Source organism: Pteropus alecto, unplaced genomic scaffold (genome assembly GCF_000325575.1).
Source record: "Pteropus alecto unplaced genomic scaffold, ASM32557v1 scaffold86, whole genome shotgun sequence".
Lineage (NCBI taxonomy): Eukaryota > Metazoa > Chordata > Mammalia > Chiroptera > Pteropodidae > Pteropus > Pteropus alecto.
The window spans coordinates 8,988,990-9,013,059 of record NW_006442109.1 but is presented as its reverse complement, the minus strand read 5'-3'; the positions used below and the strand labels follow the sequence as shown (position 1 = coordinate 9,013,059).

General features: G+C 49.6%; 1 protein-coding gene across 1 annotated transcript in view; it reads left to right on the top strand.

Moving 5' to 3' along the window:
- SMAD6 (SMAD family member 6) overlaps window positions 1-17,732 on the top strand; it is a 73,266-nt gene extending 55,534 nt beyond the window's left edge. Inside the window, 1 exon segment of the mRNA XM_015595827.2 lies at window positions 16,755-17,732. Coding sequence (XP_015451313.2) covers window positions 16,755-17,296 — 542 coding nt within the window. The 3' untranslated portion in view covers window positions 17,297-17,732.
- Window positions 17,733-24,070: the final 6,338 nt, after the last annotated feature.

Here is a 24,070-nt window from a genome sequence, read left to right as displayed (position 1 = left end):
TTTGCATCTCAGTGTCACGTCTGCTGGCTGGACCCCAAACCCACAATGAGTGGTTCTTGAAAACATCCTACCCACTGTTTTCCCTCAGGGAATTTGCTTTCAGGGTTTCAGGGTGGAGCTCCACGTGTTGTGAGGCCGGGGGCAGGGCAGAGTTCTCATGGCTGGGTGGGAGTAGTCAGGAGGGGGCTCTTTGGGAAGGTAGAGGTGGTCAGACTCCGACATGAATGACCTGCTAGGATATGTTTCTTGGTAGGTCTTTATAAATGAGCCCATGTGGCTGTTTTATAGTAAAGTCCATGAGGTGGAAGAGGGTTGAACCAACACACCCTCAGACTCCATATGTATGAAGAAAATCCTTCTGATTAAACTGCAGGTTAACTGCAGAACCCATAGTGTCTATGGCAGAACATCCATCCGGTAGCAGGATGCATGCATTTGGCAAGCTCCAGTCTCGGTGTTTTTGTTGGTCTTACCTGATAACAATTTTTGAAGCCCACAGGGGAGGTGCAAAGGACTTGGTAGGGGAAGGAGAAAGCATCTGCCAGGACACCTGGCTTTCCTGCCTCTAGACATGCATCTCCCCCAAGGGACACAGCAGAGAGCCCCCACTAGCCTTGGGGGCACTTCTGAGGCTGGTTCTATCACCCAGTGGGTACTCTCAGGGTCTTGGTAATCCAGAAGACGTCTGAAATGCCCATGAGGGCAGTAGCAGCAGGTCCCAGTGGTCTTGGGGAGATACTAGCACCTCTGAAACTAGGAGACACAGGAAGTAGAGGGAGAATAATCTTTTGGTCTGGAGACTGAGCCTGACTCCCTGCCCAAGGTCAGCACCACTTGGAGGGGCTCTGCATTCCTCAGGGGTCCATAGGCTGGCAGGCTGCAGAGTTGTGCCGGGACAGAGGCACCCCGGGGAGGCTGGCGGCTCTGGGTCTCCCTGGCACGGCTCCAGCCCCCACGTGCTCAGAAACAGGCGGCTGCTCCCTACTTGGTGGCCTTGGGGGCCCGCCCCGCCAGAACCTGCCATTCCCTTGTCAGTGCTGCCTCCCTGACTTGGCACGGCTGTCTCCTCGAGCTGGAGCAGCCCTCGGTATTTCCAGCTTGGCCCACTGCCCGCCTCTCTGGGGCCTTACAGTCTGTCCCTCACAGGCCAGGACCAACACATCCTCTCAGCTTGATGGTTGGCTTCTCAACCTTGCTCCAGGGTCTCTCCCTGCCACCCAGCACTCCCCATGCTTATACGTGGGCCCCTCACCTTGCCTGCTCCTCCAAAAACATTACTGACCTCCTGGAGTTAGTTGAAAGTGTCTCTTCCTCCCTGGGAGAAAACATGGGGCCTGGCTAATTTGTAAATCACCAAAGAGGCCATAAACATCCTTGGTTCACCTACTGCAGTTGATGCCTGAGGGGGCTCTCACGTGGATACACTCCAATTGGCTGGGTCCCCTGGCTGAAGGCCCTAGGAAACACTGTTTCTTTAAGGTGGGCATGGAGATAACTGAATGGCATGACAGTGTGCTGGAGCCATGGGCTACCACTCTTTATTCTTTCCTGGGTGGCCACTGAAGGATCTGGGGGCCCTGGGGGGGGGGGGGCTGGAGGTTTAACCATCCAGGTGGCTTCCTTTCCAGATACACCGAAAGGGAACACTGACAACTTCAAGACTCTTCACCAATTCAGGCAAATTGGGTGAGTGAGTGGAAAGAACAGTGTCTAAGAAACCAAGTTTTCTGATTTTCAAATACCGTAGACTTCGATACTAACCAGATAATGTTTCCTGTTAGAGGTCACTCGGAGATCTGCTTTAGTGAACAGATAAGAGCGATTTGTAATTGGTATGCCAGTTGTTTATATAGTGCTAGTAGGATAAACAGTTCTCCTGAACCTTATTTATATTTTGCATTTGTTTATCAAAACTTTTTTTTTTTTTTAACTTCAACCCAGCTGCTCTCAGAATTATTACAAACTCTGGATTTATGAGTCCTAATTAAGAGTACTTTATTGTATGTGCACAATAATTTATCTTGGCCATATACATGCTTTATCCAAAAGCCTCAGTGCTTAGGGTAAGGGAAGCCAGAAGTGTCCCTTCCTCCCTAGAGTGTCAAAGTTATATGAAGATTTGGGGGAGAAGTCATTTGTGTTATCAGATCAAAAGGAGACATGTTGTGGAGTGGATAAAGCCAGAGATTTCCAAGGTTTTTCCTGGACTGTGCTCTAGGGTATAGTCCACCACTGGTTCAGTGGATACTCTGGGTGAGGCTGACATACTGTGGGGTGCATGTCTATGAGGCCAGTGGAGGAAGGAGGAGAAGAGGAAGATGACCAAAGGATATTTAATGGCAATTTCCAGCAACAACAACTGTTTATCCTTTTTTTATGATCTGATATTTTCCCACTATCATTTTTGCCCTGCAGTGATCTATGGCTTACCTTTGACATTCATTCGGCTAGCACTGGCATCAACCATTCAGCATTACTGCTATTTGGGAATTAAAGATCCTCCTTAGCCCAAGGGTTCAGCATCGATGTTAGAACTGTGCTCAGATTTCACAATTGGATCTCCTGTTAAGGGGGCTACATTTCACACCGAGGTTGGTCACCTTGTTCTGTTGATCCCCAAATTTCTTAGATTGTTAATGCAACCCAAACAAAGAGGGGCTCACGCTTCCATTCTCTTCCTCACCACCTCTGAAAATGTCTAAACGGCTTTAATAAACCTGAACTCAACTATAGCCTCTCCTGCCCCTGCTCACCCAGCAGCTAGCTGCTTGTCATTGTCCTCATCCAGTGAGGATAAAGTGAACAGATGAAATTAGAGACAGCACCTTCCCCAGCCTGGTCTCTGGATTGTTTCTTAGCTTTGTTTTAAGTCTTGGTGTCACCCTTTCCGGCCAGTCAGAATTATCAGAGGGCAGGGCTCACCTGATACCCCCTTCCTACACACACAGACACAGACACACACACACACGCACACACACACCAGCTTTGAGTGTGTATGTGCACGCACGCGCGCAGGGAGGGGTAACATATTCCCATTTCACTGAAGAGAAACTGAGGAATATTATGGTGGCACACAGCTTGGATTGGTGTTGTGCGATGGAGTTGGGAAAGGAAGCTTCGGGTGTTTGGACTTTCTGCTGTTATTTTAAACTCTGGTTTTAAGTATCCTTTATTGCAGCTACAGCCACAAGATAGGGCTGGGATGTTGTGAGACGCCTGATGTAACCAAAAGGGCCTGGCCTGCGAGTTCCCAACAGAGGAGGAAGTGGTTAGGTGGCCAGGAATGCAACCTGCACCTCCCAGATTAATTAATAATTGAGAGCTGGCCCCCGGCCAGGCGGAGCTGCTCGAGAGATACAGTGAACAAGGAGTGGTTAACTACAGTGGGGGAAGGAAGAGTTTGACTTTGCCTGTGGCCAAAAGGGAAATTCACAATGGCCATGATTTATGGGCTGAATTACTTGGGATCCTCCTTAGTGGGCCCAACTTGGGCATGTGCTCCAGGAATGCAGACTGGCAGCCTGCAGGGCCATTTGTACCCATGGGGAAGGGAGGAGAAAGGGTGGGGGGCAGCATGGCAGGCGCCAGCCCAGTGGAGGAGGTTCAAGTCACACCCGTGGGAGATGGCTGGGAGAGGAGCCCGACTGACTGCTTGTTGGAATTAGGTATAGCCTAGAAGGTGAGTGCCCACCGGGATACACTCTGCAAGGAGGAATGGAAGGAAGAGTGGGTGTGGAGTCTGGCTGCCCTGGGTTCAAATTCTGCATAATTGGCTGTGTGACTTTGGGCAAGGTTATTAACCTCCCTGAGCCTTCATTTCCTCCTCCGTAGGATTGTTCTCGCCTCCTAGGATTGTTCTCAGTATATGAGTTAGGGTGTACAGACAGTAGGTGCTCAGTAGCAGCTGGGTTTCCATAGAATGCCTGGAAAGGGCTCCTGCAGGAACTCTATACAGGGTCATTACTTAGTGAATCTCTGCTAATGTTTGCTAAGCCCATGCATGCGAGGTGTATGCTGTTTGCTAGGGTGGACATGATTGTTCATCCCTTTCCCCAGAGCCCCTTCAGGCTTTCTGGTGTTTTCCCCTATCACATAGGGCCCTGTGGCTGCAAACAGACCTCTAGAGGGGGAGGCAGTTCTAGAAGGCACTTGGGCGTTGCCATTAGTTGGGTTCAGCCCAGATGTCTCCCTAGGCCCCTGTCTTTTCTAGAAGAAATCAAGTATTATAAACCGATCATGGAACACAAGCTGTGTGCCCCTTGTTGCTGAAAAGTTACCCTTGGGGATAGAAGACCACATAGAAGCACAGCTGACAGTTGTGACCGTCACTCTCGCATTATTGCTGCATTGACTTGAGTTGTGCAGTGAGTGCTTGAGTGTATCTGGACACAAGCTAAAGAATTACTTTGAGAAATATGAAACTGTTACTGAGGTGATGGCTCACCTTGATGATCTCACCAAGACACTTGGCAGGAGGCGTGACAGTAGAAGGGCCTCTTTTACCTCAGAAGACATGGGTGGGCCCCTGCTCCCGCTTCCTTGTTAACCCTGTGGACCATGGGGCAGTCACCTAACCTCTCTGAGCTTTATGTACCATAACCTAATATGGGGTCATTTATGAACGGACTTGGAGAATTGGAAAACACTCCACAGTTTAAAACAGCATCCTACCATCATCACTGATGGTGATAGGACCACCTTCTTGGCTTGGGCTGTAGGGACTGTAGTTTCCAAGCTTGGCCTCCTTCTGCTTGGGAAACCAGTCTTGGACTTGGGGTCGAGGCATGGGGCCCAGGTCTTTGGGGTTGTGTCCACCTGCTAGCCTCATGGGATAAATGGACTAACTCCCTCCCTCCTTGGCACCTCCTGCCCAGATCAAACAAGCCATCCCTTTCCAGACATCTTGGAGCTTGGGCAAGGATGGTTCTGAGCAGCTTTTAGCTGCTTCAACTGTGTACAACTGTGTAGCACAGCCACAAATAGGAGACCAGGTCACGGGGGTGAGCTTCTGCCAAGCCAGTGGGTCATTTTGCAACAGTTTTGCAGGGAACATTTAAATCTCATGTGACCGCGTTCTTTACAGCAAATATTAGTATTTAATTGTGGCTTAATGATCTCTCCAGTTAATATTAGCTTTTTTGCTTATTATAAAGCGCTGCTGTTTGTTCCAGAAATATACAAGAATGATCTAGGCAACACTTACTTTATAAAAATACAGTATGTAGGACTCGGCCTTCTCTAAAGAGGCCTGGATTATGTACCTTTGTGTTATAAAAGGATATTTTAAAGGAAAGGATTTAACACAAAGATTATTTAAATATTAAATGTCCTCACCTCTGGGACTTTAATTTGGGGATGTTTATCCCAAAGTGCATCTTGAAGGTAAATAAAGCAGGTGTATTTGACTTGCAAAGGTCACATGGCTGTCTCTTGGTAAATAACAACAGGCTGGTATTAGCTGAGGGTTATTTTTGAGAACTTCGTAAATAAGAAAGCCAGCGCCCCCCCATCCCCGCCCCCCGCCATGTACTAGTCTTTGGCTTTCCCATTCAGAGCCATATTCTCTGTTCTCTTCACCCTCATAGACTTAGCAAGCCAGGGAAATTAAATCCACCCCATTGTCAGATGAGATGACTGTAGGCTTTAGGTGATTGTTTTTTGAGCCACTGAAACAAGCCTTGCACATAGTGAGCTCATCTGGCATCCCACTGGCCAGGCTGCATCATGAGGATCAGCAAGTAGGGATGTTGCTTCTCTCTCACCTCCTCAGCATCAGTGATGTCATCTGTTAAATGGGAACAGTACTGCTGCTACACCTTTTTCAGACCCAGGGAAATCCCGATGATTCCCAACTGCCCTCCCAACTCTTGAATGTGAAATTCCATTAGCACCCCATTGTTGAGAGCACCCATGCCAGGTCCCAGGGGAGGAGGGGTGGGGATGAGTGCAGCCTAATCCTAGGCCAGCCTGCTCTCATCTGTGGGTGGGGTGGAGACAGACACCCTCCTGATGAGAGAACCAATTAGAGTGTCACAGAGGTGGTTCAGATCCAGGGACTGGGGAAAGCTTTTCAAAGGAGATGACTTTGGGGTCTTGGCAGTTGAGCAAGACTGAAAATATTGGGGAACAGAGGAGGAACTCATATTCGCTCAGCGCCACTTGCTGCTTTAGGCCCTTCACGAATCTCCTCCATCCCTCTGAGTGGGGTATGAAATGAGGTGAAACCAGCGCTGAGCAGGGCTGGCTTCACGGGTGTGTAACATGTGTCTCTCTCAGGCCTGTGCTCAGAAGAGGCCTCTGCTCAGTTTAATGCTCTGCTTTTACCATTGAAATTCTGAATAATTTCTGAGCAACGAGCCCTGCATTTTCATTTTGTACTGAGCCCCCAACATTAATAGCTGGTCCTGGCTCTCAGAGATGGAGTCACCTGCTCATCGTAACAGAGCTGTTAGGATTTGCACCTGTTCACCTCTCTGCTGTCTGTGGTCTCAGGGAGCCTTCGAGATCAAGAGAGAGTAGGACAGACAAAGTATACAGAGTGGGGCGTTCAAAGCACAGGAAACACCAGTGTGGGCTCCTGCCCCTGAGAGTTGAGATAAGCTGATTGAGGGCAATTTTGAGGTACTTTACTTTCTTGGCTTTTTGTTGGGTCCAAGTAGGAAGTTTCCCAATAAAACTCAAATCATATTTCAGAAATAAAAGAAAAATGCAGGTGCTGCAAATTCTCCCAGTTGTGGGAACCTGCAGGGCAGAAACGTTCCTCAGAGCACACTGCCATCTGCCACAGACCCACATCCCTGCCCTTCTGATACGTGTCTAGGCTATTCCTAGCTGAACCCCCAAAGGGCCAGTTTTGTTCTCCGTGGTCTTAGAGTCAACAGGCAAGTCAAGGTTGGGTTGAATCAGCGAACTTTGGCCCTTAAAGCCTAAGAAGCAAACCCAGACTCAGCTGACTAAGACAAGAACCCAGAAGACCAGCAGCCTGATTTGTGTGTGAATTCAGGAATTTGGCCATCAACAGTGCATACCTGCCCATAGAGAAGAGCTGGGGGGCCCGTCCCTTCTCACAACTGTGGGCTCTTTCCTGGGGACCCAGGTACCCAGCTTCATTATCTTGCACAAATAGTGTTGTTTTAGAATCTTTCCAGGACCAATATGAAAAGCCAGGCTTTCCGCCTGGGGGGAAGAGGGGAATCTCTCTGGATAAGAAAACAAATATACTGAGTCTGACTTTATGATAAAACAAAAGAGGGCTTGAAGTGGGAGCAAAGTTCAGAGCCTTTTGTTGCAGAACTAGTTCCTTCTCAAAAATGTGGGCTAATTTTATAAACTGCTTATTGTTATCTCTCCCCTCACAGATATTTGTCACCATCCTTCCCTCCCAGGGCACAGGAACCAGACATCTCCCACCCAACTCACCTCCCATCCAGAAGCTTCCCTGGGGTCTTGTTCCTTCTGTCTTAGGTTGTTGGGTTGCCTTTAGGAGGCCCGGGCCAGATAGGCACGCCAGTGTTCCTGGTGTGGCGCCTTCATCAGCTCTGATGGGGCAGATCAGCCTCCCTGTGGCTCTTAGAAGCTATAACTGCCTGCAGAGTGTTGTTACGAGGAAGCACTGAGGCCTGGGGAGAAAAGCCACTGCTTTCTGGGCCTAGGGAACCTGGAACAATCTATCTTGCCAGGGTGGCAGGGCAAGATGGATGCTGATGGAAGCGGGGCCCCGGGTTTCTTCCTCAGGTGGGTCCCCCTGCCCACCAGCACAGTAGGTCCTGCGGAAACTGTGTGTGCGGAGGAGATGCTGAGCAAGCCTGTGTATTAGGGCCTGGGCAAATGCTTGTTTTATGTAAGGGTGCAAGATGAGTTCATCTTTTCAGGATTTGTTTGAATACTACACAAAATAAAAGATAGGAAACCTTACCCACCCTAGCCCAAGCTGCCACTTTGTTCCGCTGGAGACGTGGGGCCGAGCAGGCTGGGGTCAGGGTGCCAAGGTTGAAAGAAAGGCCTTCCTGCAGGGCCCAGCAGGCTTCTCCCTAGAGAAGGCCAGTTATGGTTACTGACTATCCTTATACCTGTATCCCTCCGAAACCTCTCCAGGCTAGGGGTTCTGAGGACTCCCCAAAATAGCAGCAGGAGCAGATGAGGCAGCACAAGTGGCCCGGTGGAGAGAGGGTGAGCTCAGAGTCAGGCCAGCCAGTGAAGACTCCCATCTGCATTGCTACGTGGCCTCCGACCTGGGTTTTGTCCTCAGAATGGGGTTGATTCTACCTCCTGGACTCCAGGAGTTTGGAAGGGCAAACCAAGGAAGAACACAGAACGCCCAGCACCTCTCACCCTCCAGCAACTCAGCCAGGGTTAGCAGCCCTGTCCTAAGATCACTATGTGCTATTAGAGCACATCTAAAAAACTGCTCATTGTGTTTTGGAGGGGTGGTGGGAGTGTCTGGCAGAAACTAAAAAAACAAAAAAAGTATGTGTTGCAGGGCTCCGTAGGGGGCCATAGATATCTGTGATAAGGCATGCTATTTGAAAACCCCACTGCCCTCCCGGGAAGATGGGCAGTGGCCTCCACATTGCCACATCCAAAGACCCCTTTTAATGTCCGATCTATAAAATAGAGCCTCCGCATGCTGGCGTAGAGTGGACTTGCTGGGTTAATATAGCACAGTCCTTGTGCCCTTACCCTGCAGTCCTCTAGGGGTTTGTAGCCCACAGGTTGCACTCACTGGAGTAATGCAAAGTCCACTGTCTCTAAGCATAGATAGACGTGAGCTGGAATCCTACCTTTGCCACTTCTTAGCCGAGGACTGTGGACACATTTCGGACCTCAGCTCCTTCATCTTAAAATGGGAATGACTGAGAGGATTAACAGTATGTCGAGATAGTGCATGTGAAGTGCTTCATATTCTGCCGGGAATTTGGTAAAGGTTCATTAAATGTTGGCCGATTTATTATGATTATAATTATCACTACCAGTGCTACTGCCATTATGATTTCCCCTTGATTCTCAACTCCATTGGCACATCTTATCTTTGCAAGTATTATTACCTAATACGAATACCCTTAAGTAACTATACAGGCTGAGTCAATCTATTAAATAATTTGTATAAATAATATGTAGAGGTAAGACTTACAGTAGTAGTAATGTTAGTAAAAATAATAATAGCTGTTACTTATGGAGTGCTTATTTTGAACCAGGCATTATTAGACACACTTGAAATTAATCCCAGCAGCCCGATGAAGTAAACATTGATTGTTTACTTCAATCCCCGTTTTGCAGGTTAAGAAACTGAGGCCTAGGGGGGTAAAGTCACTTGCCCAAGGTTTCACAGCTGAGATTCATATGCAGGCAGCTTTGCTCCTGGGCCCATGCTCTTAATCCAGCCCTGTGCAGGAGACAACTGATTTCTACTGTGACTTTGGCAAGTCACTTTAGCTCTTTGGGCCTCAGTTTTTGCATCTGCAAAATTGTGAATTTGGATCACATGGACTGCGTGTTTCCTGGCCTGTCTTCTCTGCTTACTGTCATTCTCCTATTGCATTCTTGACAACTCCTTGTCTTGGAGGTAACCTCCCCCCTCCCCCAGTAGATTGGCTGATTGTCTGTCTGGTAAGCACAGTCCTTGGCCCCAAAGACCAGCGGCCAAATGAGCCCATGAGATGGACCCTGTGCAGGCCTTGGTGGTGGCCAGACCGCCTGTGACGTAATGACCGATTAGGAACTTCCTCTTGGAAGCCTGGCTTCCTCTAGGAGCCAAAGGTGCTGGAGTTGAGGTGGGGGCTGGGGAGGGGTGGGTGGGAGCAAATAAGAGGAAACTCCTGTCAGCTGGGTCCTGCTTTTGGAAAGAGTTCAGCAGAGAGGCTCAGTCTAAGCTGTTGGCCATTAACATGGCCCGTGCACATTCCTTCTCTGCTTTTACTGCCCCAGCCCAATGGATAAAGTGTTGTTCTCCCCCTCCCTTAACAAAGAAAAAAAAAAGAGCCTCTAATTAATGCTGCATCTCTGGACTTGCTGCAAAACCTGGAGTTATTTCTGCAGCTTAAAATGACAAAGGGAGGTTAAGTGGAAACTCCTTTTCCCCCCCTTAAGTTTGATAACAAAAACTACTTATCTAATGGGCAAACAAGGCTTTTAAAGGAGTGTTAGGTTAACCAGATGCAGGGCCACATAATTACTCCCAGGCCTGGGAGCTGCAGATGAAAAAGCTGCCCGTTGGACGGGAACTTGAAGCCACAGGAATGACATGGGACAGAAGAAAGGCGTTTTCCAGGAGGGTCAGAGGCCCCAGCATGGCCCTGTGAAAAGGGTATTGGAAAAGCCAGCCCTGGGCTCCTTTCCAACTCTGCCACCAACTTGCTGGGTGACCCTGGACAAGTCACTTAACCTCTCTGGGCCTCTGTGTCTCTGAGTCTCCCTTCCCAGGTCTCAGTGGCGTCTGGGTCTATCTGTTCTTACTTCCTGCTCATTGAGGTTTGGCTGGGCCAATCATTTCCATCCAACCCTAGAGAGGCAGGGCTGCTGTGGCCCCAAGGGGGTGTGAAGCAGCAGCAAAGGCTTTGAACACAGAGGAACACAGGCAAACTGGCCAAGCCCCTGGAGACCAAGAGGACTCTGGGTTAGCCTCCTGTGAATGTTCTGAGTCTTCATGTCCAGCTCTCTTAGAGTCTGAGGGATCAGAGACTTTTAATCTGGGCACACCTCCGGTTTTCTTCACAGGATGGCCGAGTCCAAGGCAGTCTGGCCAAATGGAAAGTGGGGAATCACGAGGAAAACAAGCTGCATTGCGTGTGCTCAGGCTTTTGGAGCGTGCAGCCCACGGGGGAGCACACAGGAACGTTCCTGCCCTTTGTTTTGACAGAAAACTGCTGATTCGAAGAAGCTAAAGGCTTTTCTTGGGATTTCAGCTCTCCCCGCCTCCCTCAGACTGCTGTTGGCCCCCTTGGTGCCCCAGTACCCCCACAAAATTACACGTTGGGCTCACAGTACCCTCCTTGGGCAGAGGCCAAGAGGAAGGAATGCCAACCATTGGAGGGGCTGGCTCCAGTGCAGGGGGAGGGGGCCTGTTGTGGGCCTGTCTCCGCCAGCCCACCACAGGCACCCACCTCCCTCTGGTGGCAGGAATGTGGGCACCACTGGGAGGCCCAGCTACTCCTGCTCGGCCTGGCAGCACAGGGGCTGGCCCCTGGGTCACCACGGAGCCCTGCTGAGGCCACTCCAGGACAGTCACAGGGAGCTGGCCTGGCAGCACATTCCTACTTTTTTCATTTTAATTCTTCCAGGCCCTCATACCTACAATGAAATCCACAGCTCTTAAGTGTATAGGTCATGATTTTTGACAATGTATATACCTGAGTCCCATTGTACCAATCTGGATATCGAACATCATCCCCCCAAGAAAGTTCCCTTGTGCCCCTTCCCAGTCACCCCCACTCCGCAGAGATAATTCCTGTTCTGATTTCTGTCACCGTAGGTTAGTTTTGGCTACTCAAGAATTTCATATAAATGGAAAGAAACAGCATATCTTCTGTGGGCCTCTTGGTAGCCCAGATTGTTTTCATTCAGCACGATGCTAATTGTGTGTTTCAGTACTTTGTTCCTTTTTATTGGTGAATTGTGTTCCATTGTATGGATGTACCTTATTTTTGTTTATCCATTATCTCACTCCATTTGGGCTGCTATAACAAAATACCATAGACCGGGTGGCTTAAACAACACATTTCTCACAGTTCTCAAGTCTGGAAGTCCAAGATCAAGACACTGGCAAATTATGTTTCTAGTGAGAGCCCATTTCGAGTTCGTAGACGGCATCTTCTTGCTCTGTCCTCACATGCTGGAAGGGTTAGAGAGTTCTCTGAGGTCTCTTTTATAAGGGCACTAATTTCCATTCAGGAGAATTCTACCCTCAAGACCTAGTCACCTTCCAAAGCCCCCACCTCTCCTAATACCACCACAATGGGGGTTAGGATTTCAACCTATGAATTTGAAGGGTACACAAACATTCAGTCTGTAACATCCCTTTGCCTGTTGATGGACGTATGGGTGGTTTTCCAAGACTGGGGGATTATAAGTAGAGCTGCTGTGAACATTGACTAAATCACAAAAATTTAGAGCTCATTGTTCAGATGAGAAGACTAAGGCTGGGAGAAGGGAGGTGACTGGCCCGATAAAGGCCAGGACGCAGGACACCTGACTGCAGGAGTCCTGCCAGATCAGCACCAGACTGTGCCTCCTCGCCTCCTCCCCCCGGAACCCTCCCAGCCGGGACCCAGAGTCTGGCTGGGAACTAGGCCAGGCCCCAAGCAGGGGGCAGTGAGCAGGAGTTTCGGTCAGAGCGCGGTCATCTTTGATGTTGTTCATTCGGGTCTGACGCACCAGCATTTATTTGCAATTAAGGAGCTGGTTCCTAATTAGGCTGATGGCAGGACCACAGCCTTGGAGCCACTGAGGAGAAAAAGATCTTCTGCAAGAGACTGTCCCCTCAAACCCTGAATGGCAGCACAGGCTGCAGATGAGAGGCGTGGTAGGTGGAATGGGGCTCCGCAACTGTGGGGAGTATGGAGGGGACCCTGGGGTTTGGAGTACCTGCCTTCTTACTTGCTGACAGCGTGTCAGCTTGTGTCAGACACTGCCTGAGATCCGGATACGTACGTGTGTGTGTGTGTGTGTGTGTGTGCGCGCGCGCGCGTGTAAATAGCGCCACAGCCGTACTCGCCTTTGTTCCAGACATTCAGTTATTCTTTGCTTCATTCTTCATTCCTTCACTTATTGAACACCTCTTCCACCTCAAGTACCAGGCGAGGAGCTAAACCTTAACATTTGTAAAGCACTTTACAGTTTTCAAAGGGCACTGCCATCCACTGTCCTATTGTAACCTCCCATGGTGGTGACCCTGGGTCATGACCCCCAACACCTCTAAGGAGCCCTGGCCTTAGAAGGGTCAGGCCAGTGCCGGGACCAATAAATAGACAACTGCTCCTTTCTGCACTCAGTTGATCTGCTGCCAGAATTTCAAGTAAACCCAAAGATAGACTGTGTAAGTGAGGCACTCAATTATGACTAAGCCCATTTTATAAATGGAGAGACTGAGGCTTGGGGACATTCAGCAGCTTGTCCACGGCTGCACATCCAGTCACTGGTGTTTGAGCCTTAGGTCTGTCTCAACTCCGAAACCTTTACATCATGTGACAAGCATTAGATTAGAATTCTGGGGTCTTGAGTTCTTGTCCTTGTTCTGCCACCCACTGCTGTGTGTTCTTGGGTGAGTCACCCGGGGGTGAGTCACTCCCAGGGTACCATCTTGGGGGCACAAGGACATTGGATTCAATTAGTGATTCCCACAGGCCAGTCTCAGGACTAGGTTTTCATAGGTGCATGGTGAAAGAAATAAGAAAACTTCTTATAATCTAAATGTATTAACTTTAAAATTTCTGATTTTGTTATAGTATCAAATTACACTTTTGTGCTAGTGATAGTAGATAGTCTTGGGGGTTTTAATAAGTTCGTAAATGACAAAGCAGTGGTAAGCCTGTGACATTACCAACCTCTCTGTTAAACAGTGTATTGGTTTGCGAATTGGTTGGGGTTCCCTGGATGAGATACTGTCAGGGGGTCCCTCGAGCTCTGGAGTCCTGAGACACTGAGTGCTGGGTGGGGCTGGGGAGGCCCCCAGAGCATGGTGATGGCTCTCACCTGCTGGCTTGCTCTGGGGATGAGACCTGAGACCTAAGTCCTTGCCTACCATCCCCTTTGGCCCGAGGCCATTGGCCCCACCTGCTGGGCAGGATTCTGATGAGGGGTGGATGTGAGGACAGTGTGCCAACATTTGGGATGTATTTTATTTCCTTCCACCTTCCCTTTTAGTACCGTAGGGATACATGCAGCCTTGGGACAGACTTAGAAAGGACTGAGACCCACCCTTTCTACTCTACAGTCTAGCCCAGCCTGGGGCACTAACCAACAGCATGGGACACCTGCTTAGGCCAAGGGAGGGGCTGCATTTAAGGCTTCAGGCACACAGGAGGGAGGAGTCTGAAACGGCATTTCTGAAGAGGCAGTCCATCTCCTGAATTTGGCCAGGAGCCCAGGCCTACTTAATCAAAGAAGATGCAGGAGGTGAGGCCTAGCCAAGACTAGGGACCTAGGGCAGCTCTATGGGGTTCACCCCCAAGCACAGGATACCATCCTGGGAAGGGCTATTGGGGTAAGGCTGGAGATGTCGATCTTGTTGGGGGTGGGTAGATGATGAGGGGGCATTTGGCTTAGCTGAGGTGGAGAGAAAAGGACAGGAAGTTCTGCCTGGCCTTAGATTGAAAGTTTTATGGGAGCTGGGAGAGAGGAAGTGTCCCTCTACCCCTGGCCCATTACTCTCACCCTCTGCACTCTGACCGTGAAACTGCTTTTTGCCCTTTTACAATGGAGTGGCTATACCCTGGGGCACAGCTGCCACTTTAAGAGTGGGTGGCCCTCTCTGAACCTTATGTGTGAAAGAAGGATAGCAGTAATACCTCACTTGGTGACACTGTACAGTGAGTCCTCAGGGTGTGATGAAGGCCTTTTGTTTAGAGGGTGAGAGTGACGCACCAACTTGTAGGTAAGCACCTCTAGGACTCGCAGACCATGACAGCAGTCATAGTTACAGATAGGGAAACTGAGACTTAGAGAACGGGAAAGACTTGTTCTGTGCATGGATTTTAGGGGAGAGTCTGCCTGGAGTATGGAGAAGCGCTCCCCTCTGGAATATGGCCTGGCACTGATGCTGGCTTCAGTACTCACTAGTATGTACCCTCAGCCAGTTAGGGCACCTCCCTCGGCCTCAGTTTCTGTACCTGTAAAATGGGGTGATAACAGAGGTGAACCAAGGCCGTTGTGAAGAAGGCATCTAGTTCATGGAAGGTTCTCCGGGATGCCTGTTGCCTGTCTTGTTGCCCAGCATTCTCCAGGCACAGCTTTTTTGCTTCCTCCCTCTCTGTGCCAAGAGCACTATGGGAGTTCTCTTTGCTTGGTGAGAAGGTTGGTGCTGGAGTTCTATGGCCAGACTGGGATGGTGCTTTCCTGACTCTTGGAAAGCCAGATGGACGGATGGTGAGATGGGCAGTGGCTTGGGTGTTCCTGGCTGCCCACTGGCTAAGGGGCAGGTGAGTGAAGGCAGGGGGTAGGGCCTCTTCTCTCCCAACCTGATGGATCAGCTAGAACCATGAGGACCCTGGATAGAGACTGTGAAGCAAAATGATATGTCTTTAGGAAGTAGCCTTGGGGACCTGTGGCTGGAACCCGTTTGGGGCTGTGCCTAGCCCAAGGCCACAGCAGAACTGGCAGCCTATAGGAGGTACCTTAGGCAGTTTCCTGCTAGGTGGCTAGGTGGGCCTCCTAGCACATAAGAGGATGTTAGGGGACCTCTCGCCCTGCTGCTCTGGGGCTTCTAGGTGGGTTTAAGCTGAAGGCAGACAGAGCTGACCTCACCTGGGCTCCTAAATGAAGTTGTTAGCAGTGTTTTTTCCCCTCAGGTTAGGTTGGACTTTGATCAGTTTCTCTTGGAGAATAAGAGCTATAAAGTACTTTGCTGTGTTCTCATCAGGCCTCCAGCACAATTCTCCCTCTGTGCAGAAGCTCCAGCCATGGCCTGTATGGGAATATGTCACCTGGCTGGGCAATCATGGGTACCCAAAGGAAAGAGCAGATATCAAAAGGCTTCAGAATCTGAGAAGCTACCCACGTAGGAGAGCAGTAAGCATGGGGCTGCCCTTCAAGACAGGCCCCAGCCTTTATGACTGGTCTTAGGTCTGGTCTCAGAAAATTGTTAGATTCATCCACACAGAGAAGCCCCAAGCTGGAGTGAGAAGAAATTCCAGTCATCCTCCAGGACACTCCTTTGTAGAGAAATAGAGGCCCAGAGAGGCACAGCACACACTGGCAAACTCTGAACCCCTTGAGAGTGATTTTCTTTAGCACTTACAGACCTTCAGCTTCTCTGTCTCACAGAGGTTGCTGCAGTTCTGGTGAAAACCTGCACTTTCTTCCAGGAGAGCCAGCTCGAGGGGCAGGGGCTAGGGGCCACTGTGGGTACTCGGCATAATGCTCAAGTCTGAGGCTAGGAGCAGTTGGGCAGCCATGATTCTGGGCTAGAGGGATCCTGGGGGCCAATTCCCCCACCCCAGCCCCCCTTCATATGCCTGAATGCCCCTGAATGGTGATTATGCTCCCTAATAGCTTAACCCTGCTCTGTTCAGGTGGAGGCTTGGACCGACTCAGTTCATGTCTTGGTGTCTGCCAAGTCTTGGGTCCTCCTGTCAAAGGAAAAGGTGATCTCACACAGTGAGCGGAGGACCCAGTGAGGTCACGTACAGAGTAAGAAATGCAGTGCATAGCACCTGGAACCTTGGAGGTGCTCATCCTTGTCCCTCTTTTGGGTGTGTGGGTGCTTGTCCATCTCCTGCTAGCTTGTGAAATTCTTTTGCCAGGAGCCAGGTGTAGTTCGTTTGTGTTCCCACAGCACCTAGCACACAGTAGGTACCTTGCCTTCTTTATAGGTTCATAGTCTCTGTTTTCTCCTTTGTGTGTATGTTTGTGAGGGGGTGTGCGTCATGCTGTGTGTTAAATTTCCTGAAGGCAACCTGGCACACAGTAGGTGCTCGCACGTCTGTTGACTGGTAGAAACACCACCCAACTCCCACCGTCCAGGTAGCAGTGCCACCTCCACTCCCCTCAGCCATCTGCCTCTCCACCCTGAATAATATCCCTGCTCTGTGCTTGCCCCTCAGACGCCAGCATGTCTCCGGATGCCACCAAGCCGAGCCACTGGTGCAGCGTGGCGTATTGGGAGCACCGGACGCGTGTGGGCCGCCTCTACGCGGTGTACGACCAGGCCGTCAGCATCTTCTACGACCTACCTCAGGGCAGCGGCTTCTGCCTGGGCCAGCTCAACTTGGAGCAGCGCAGCGAGTCAGTGCGGCGGACACGCAGCAAGATCGGCTTTGGTATCCTGCTCAGCAAGGAGCCCGACGGCGTGTGGGCCTACAACCGAGGCGAGCATCCCATCTTCGTCAACTCTCCGACGCTGGACGCGCCCGGCGGTCGCACCCTCGTCGTGCGCAAGGTGCCACCTGGCTACTCCATCAAGGTGTTTGACTTCGAGCGCTCGGGCCTGCTCCAGCATGGGCCTGAGGCCGACGCCGCCGATGGCCCCTATGACCCCAACAGCGTCCGCATCAGCTTCGCCAAGGGCTGGGGCCCCTGCTACTCCCGGCAATTCATCACCTCCTGTCCCTGCTGGCTGGAGATCCTGCTCAATAATCACAGATAGCGGCAGCTGCCCAGGCAGCGCCTGCCATCTGCCCCCACCGCCAGGGGGGCCAGTGCCCAAAGACACAGCTCCCATGGACGAGACCCCCCAAATATCATCTACCTAGATTTAATATAAAGTTTTATATATTATATGGAAATATATATTATACTTGTAATTATGGAGTCATTTTTACAATGTATTTATGTACGGTGCAATGTGTGTATATGGACAAAACAAGAAAGACGCACTTTGGCTTATAATTCTTTCAATACAGATATATTTTCTTTCTTTTCCTCCCTCTTTATGGTTTTTTTTTTTTTTTTCTTTTTAAAGAAAATGATACAGCAGAACTAGGTGGAAAAGCCTGGGTTTGGTGTATGGTTTTTGAAATATTAATGCCCAGACAAAAAAGCTAATACCAGTCACTCGTTGATAATAAAGTATTCGCATTATAGTTTTTTTTTTTTTTTTAAACTGTCTTCTTTTTAATAAAGAGGGACCATGCAGGGCTTTAGTGGGTTTCTGACCCATCTGGCATCCTGAAACTTGATTTCAGTCCTTTACCAGATAGGGAGTAGAGGGGATAAACTGAAAAGAGAGGAAGAACATACATTTACTCTTAAGGCCACAGAAGGATTCTGTTGTTCCTTCTTGCCCGTGGCTGTGGTGTGTCCACAGGATGGAGAGGAGGGACAGTACATGAGCAATCCACTCTGGGTAAGCTCTCCCAGTCTGATGGGGGAGGCTCATACTCTGGGCTGAAGGAATTCTCAGTCTAACGGTAGAGACACAGGTCCGTCCCTCCCATCTCTAAGAAATGCACAAGCCAGAAGAAGACACTATTTCTCACCACTTTGGGGAAATGGCCTGAAGAAGAAAGACTGAGATGGTGGGCCTTAGGCTCATCTACCATGGTGTAGAACCCACCTGAGCCCCAGGGTGAAGCTCCTCTTAGGGGCTATCCTCCCACCCCGCTCCGGATATCTCAGAACCTGCCTATCTGGGGCTGCATTTGTTATTTATGCAAAGGCAGATGGTTTCTTTCTACTTTATAAAAGGAAAAAGTTGAGATTCTGGAAGGGTAAAAGGCTAGCTCATGAGACAGATCTAGGTTAGAAGTTATATCTAATTATAGGATCAGAGCCATATTAGATCAGTTTTCTTGAGAAAACTCAAAAAAGAAGGCCTCCTTGGCCAAATAACTAAGGAGAATATTACATTATATATCTTCTTTCTTGGAGATTTACATCAGCATATAGTAAGTGCTCTGAGAAGTCCTGTGGATTATCTATTGCTGCATAATAAATTATCCTAAAATTTAGCAGCTTGAAACAACTAACATTATCTCACACAGTTTCTGTGTTCAGGAATGCAGGAGCAGCTTAGCTGGGTGGTTCTGGTTCAGGGTTTTATGAGGTTGCAATCAAGCCGTCAGCCAGGGCTGCAGTCATCTGAGGCTTAACAGGAGCTACAGGACCCACTTCCAAGCTCACTCATGGGGCTGTTGGCTGGAGGCCTTCGTTCCTCACCATGCAGGCCTCTTCACTGGGCTACTCATGACGTGGCTTCTCCCAGAGCATATGATCCAAAAGAGAGGGACCAAGAGCAAAGCAGCTAACCTTATATAACCTTACCCCTGAAGTGACACGCCATCACTTCTGCCGTATTCTGTTGATCACACAAACCATTCTTGCTACAATGTGGGAGAGACTATATAAGAGTGTGAATGCCAGGAGGTGGGGATCATAGCCATCATGTACTCCAAGAAATACATCATTTCACTTTATTTCCCAAAGTTTTTTGCCAGTAGACTCCCCACCCCTGTTAATTCCCAATACCAAGGCATGCTGGTGTCTCTGGGTTGGCCACTGCTGACTGCTGGACATGCCAGGGCACCCCACACTGAGGCTCTGCCCCAAAGATGCTTATCTGGGATGCCTGCCTCATTTGTGTGTTCTTGGTATGGAGTCAGTGTGGAGGCACCTCGGGCTCAGACAGTGGGGTGCCCAGGCAAGATGAAAGAAGAGGCCAGTTCCACGGAAGTACTGAGGAGAGGAATCGGGAGGCCTTCCGAGAAGGCTCAGTGCTTCAGCTCTGGTCCTCACAGGATGAGTGGCAAGCTGACAGGCTAGGAGTGGCAGAGTGGGCAGGAGCAAAGGGGCTATGCCAGGGGAGTGCAAGAAACCAGGAGGTATTCATTGCGTGAAATACCCAGGAGACAGGGGAGAGTAGTTTTCAGACTCTTGTGCTCTGGAGCCAAGCTTTCTGCATTCAAATCCCAGCTCTGCCACTAACAGTGACTTCAGAGACTTCTTAATGTGCCTCAGTGTTAAGAGGATAAAATTGTTCCTGCCTTTGAAATAGGTGTGGGCTGGGACAATTAAACACATCACACAGTCCCTGGTCCATCACCAGTGCCTGTCAGCTGTCATTAATACAGGGCCAGGGCTGGAAAGGGAGGCCGGGGGCCCTCAAATCCCAAGATGAGCTGGGGTGGCATTTGGGAGGCAATGGGAAGGTGGGCTTGTTTCTGAGTGGGTCAGGGAGGTCATCAGAGCTAGACTGTAAGAAGCTCCTTGTAGGGGCTTCCCAGAGGATGGCTAGGCTGCAGGCAGGAAAGGGTCAGGGGAGACCTGAACCCATCTTGGCTGGCCAGAGCATGGTGCCCACCAATGACAGTCTCCTGACGGAGAATCCTTGCCCTTAAAGGAAGCAGCCAACCACTCCACAATGCCTGGATGTGGAAGTGATACTTATAATCCCCCTTTCATTAGGGAACAAGAGAGACAGGGACTGATAATCCCATTTGACAGATGAGGAAACCAAGGCCCAGAGCAAGGAAGTACTTACCTCAAGCCTGTGAATGCTGGCATATGACCAGATTTCCTGCCTCCCACCACAGGGTCTACTCCATGTGGACTGGCTGGTGACCACCTTTCCCTGCTTCCCAGATTCTCAGAAGGTGCCCACCCGGGCAGAGTACATTGATACACTCGAGAGTTAAGCCTCATGGACCATGCTGTCCTTTAAGGTTTTTTCCTGGTTTTTTTCCCTGCCAGCCCAGATTCCTTCATTCTTCACTCTGCCACTCTCTGGCCTGATCCTCCTAGGAGGCCCAGCTAACTCCCTCTGCTGCCTTGTACCCACCAGGCCCCGGTCCTCCTGAGCACTGAGCAGAGCTGGACTATGCTACGTGAGGATGGGCTGCGAGAAAGTGTTTTTAGTTTTTTCAAGTCGGTAACTAAAGACACTAACTAACCATTTTTGAGTCCTTCCTATGCACTAAGAGTCATTATTGGATCTTCATGAAAACCTCTGTACAATGTTCAGTTATCCCCCTTTTTCAGGTAGAGAATCTGATATTGACATGAATGCTGTCCTGCGCCCAGCTCCCTGGGAGAAGGAACACGCACACCCTCTGTCTCAGATGCCAGCTGGGGGCTCCTCCAGTGTGTTGGCCATGATTGGCTCTGTTTCAGTTGGCCTGTCCCTCAAGGACAGTTGAGCCTGAAGGGTTGAACTCTGTCTCCCAGACCTGCCCTGTCCTGAGGCTGAGGACCTCCCTGAGGTCTTTGTGTGGCCTTAAGTGTCAGGGAGAGGCCCTGTGGCTGCTTTTCTTCATGGGGGTCTGAAATCCAGTTCCAGCCCCTCAGTTGACAGATGGGGAAACCAAGCCCCAGACAGGAGAGGTTGAATTGGTGTCACAAGCAGTGGCAGGGTCTGCTGTACTCCCCTCTATCCCAGTCATGGTGCCCCCAGTGACTGTGGTTTTCCCCAGACCACCCAGGGATCTGGTGACTCAGGCTCCAAAGGAGACACTTTCTAAACAAAGCCTGGTGTCCATAGAGCGTGATGGGAGTCTGGTCCCTGCAGGCCCTGGAAAGCGTGGTGGGTGGGGCTTACTGCCCTCAAACCCAAGCTCCAGGTCTGGAGGTGGGGGAAGGTGGCAGGGGGTGGGATTTCCTGCAATTGACTAGGATTTGGGAGAAGGGTTAGTCCCTCCATCGCCCCCTCCTCTCCATTCCACGGCCCATCCCAATCTCCAGCCCCTCCTCTGCCTTAGTGTCTGGGAGAGTCTAGTGGTACAAGGGTGGAGGGGTATAAACTAGGAGAGAGAGAAATAGAACTGGAGAGGGAGAGGACTCTGCAGATCTTCTGTGTTCATTCATGTCTCAGATGAGATGACACGAGGCCCAGAGAGGAGCGTGAGTAGCCCAAGATCACACAGCAAGTTCAGGGCAGAGCTGACGGCCAAAAACGCAGCTCTCAGGATTTCTGGTCTAGCTGCTTCCTCTGTCTGGGCAAGGATTCCATCAGTGCTCTGGAGAATATGCACATACCTCTGTTCACCTCTGGGGACTCCCCCATCCCCTTCTCCCTGTCTTAGAAGCTCCCACACCACATATACGTTCCAGCCACCTCTGGCTGCAGCTGCCTTGTTCTAATCTCGATTCTGCCACTTACCATCTATATGATCTTAGGCAAGTTACTTAACCTCTTTGTGCCTCAGTTTTTCTCATTTGAATAATAATAAGAGTCTACTTCCTAAGTTTATTGGGAAGATTAACGGAATTAATGCATGCTCGGTACTCAGAACTGGCATGAAGTAAACGCTCAGCAGGAGCTCACTAGTATTATTTTGGGGCCTGGAAGGCAGCTCAGGGAGGTGAGAAAAGCTTTGGTTAGGGACTCCCAAGTATGAGGACTCAAATCCAGATTCCTTAACACGCTGACAACTTTGAGCAATCACCTGATCTGCATAAAGCTGTTTCCTCTGGGAAGTAGAGCCTGTGATCCAGTGGGATGTCCCCAGTCTGGGACACCAGGGCCTCCCCTGACAGCTGCTGTGGCTTCTTAACTGGACCTCTTGCCCCTCTCCTGCCCCCTCCAATCCACTCTCCTCCGCTCAGAATGATGGTTTGCACCCAAATCTGACAGCGAGCCTCCTCCGTGTGACTAGGACCTCTTTGATGACTACCTGTGCCTTCAGGATAAAAAAACTACCTCTTATTAGAGTGGCCTGTAAGGCCACAAGAGATCTGGCCCTGCCCCATCTCTACCGGGTCAACCCCCTTCAAACACTACACAACAGACCTCTCTGTCTCTCTGTCTCTCTCTCTGTCTCCCAGATTTTTGTCCAAGATACCCCTACTCCAGACCATGCCCCAGCCTGTGCATTCCAAACTCTGACCGCTGCTCTTCTTTCCTCTTGGGGAGTCTCTTGGAAAATAGAGATGTCTCAAGTCCCATTCGCTCCCATGGTCCTGGGCCCCTGAATGTTTGTAGAATGAAAGGGTCAAGGAGGTAATGGATGTGGGTGTGTTTTATAAACGCTGAAGGACTAAGCAGACATCTAGAGGGGGTGTGTGTTTATTAGTATCATGTGTCTCCATGACAATCCCCAGCTGGCTTCTTTGTACTGTCTCCTAAGAACCCTCAGCCCTTCCCCTATCTGCAGGCCTTGGGTTTTGGGGGCTTATGTCCTACAGCCTTATTCTACCTTCTCAAGAATGTGGTAGCAAGAATTACTGTTTTTTGTTTAGTTTTTTGGGGGGCGGTGTGTGTGTGTGTGTGTTGTCCTTTTGATAATTGAGAACACAGACTAAGAGCATGTCCAGTCTGGGAAGGTCCTTAGAGTGCATCTAGTTCTATTGCTATCGTAGAACTGAGGCCCAGAGACGGCGGCTGCTAACCAGGGTCACACAGCAAGGCGGTGGCAGATGGGAGCTAAACACATGACTTGGGGCTCCTTCCAGATCCGGTCTCTCATTAATGCTGCAAAGGCCTCTGTGAAGCAATCAGTGACCTGAGTAAAACAATTGAAAAGCAATAGGGGTAAGGGTCCAGATCATTTTTTGTTTTTTGTTTTTAATTGTGGTAAAATGCATATAACATAAAATTGACTGGTTTAACCACTTTTAAGTGTAGAGTTTCATGGCGTTAATTACATTCACATTGTTGTACGACTATCACTACCATCCAACTCTAGAACATTTTCATTTTCTGTATGCTTTTTTTTATGTTATTGTGATCGAATATACACAATATAAAATTTGCCATTTTAACCATTTGTAAGTGTACAGTTCTGTGGCATTAAGTACTTTCTCATTTTGTTTCCCTTATTCTTTTTAATAAAAGGCAAATGAAGACAAAGTTTTAAAATTCTTTGCCCTGGGATTTTGAGATCTCTGCTGACTTCCGGAAGTCCTGATAATCCAGAGGAAGCTATGTATCACCCTGGCATGGCTAGGGTGTTGGCAGAGGGTTCTGGGGAGGGGGATGTCCAGTTTAGGATGACCATCAATAGGGGTATAGGCTGGAACAGCCTCATAGCCTCGCTGACTGTTTTCAAAGTAGGTCACAGGAAGCCTAGTGGAGTGTAGATAAAATGTCCAGAATTTCTGAACATGAGAACAGGAGGGAGCCCATGGGCTAAGCAAAGGAGAGATGGTTTTTAATGTGACTTCCTTGACCCCACGGAGTCACCATGGGAGACCTGGCTAAGTGATGCTGGGGAAGGCCCCTCCCTCTCTGGGCCTCAATTTCCCCTCAAAAATGAAAAATCTTCGTCTCAATAGTGGCAGCTAGAGTGGGTTTTCATATTGGACCTGCTGAGAGGAGCTGGGACAATCACTAGTAATAGAACTCTTACTTTGTTTAGCAAAAATAATAACAGTTATTTACTGAGGGACTTTTTGTATATAACAGTCCTTACCCACAGTTTCACTTTCCATGGTTTTAGTTACCATGGAAAACCATGGTCTGAAAATATTAAATAGAAAATTCCAGAAT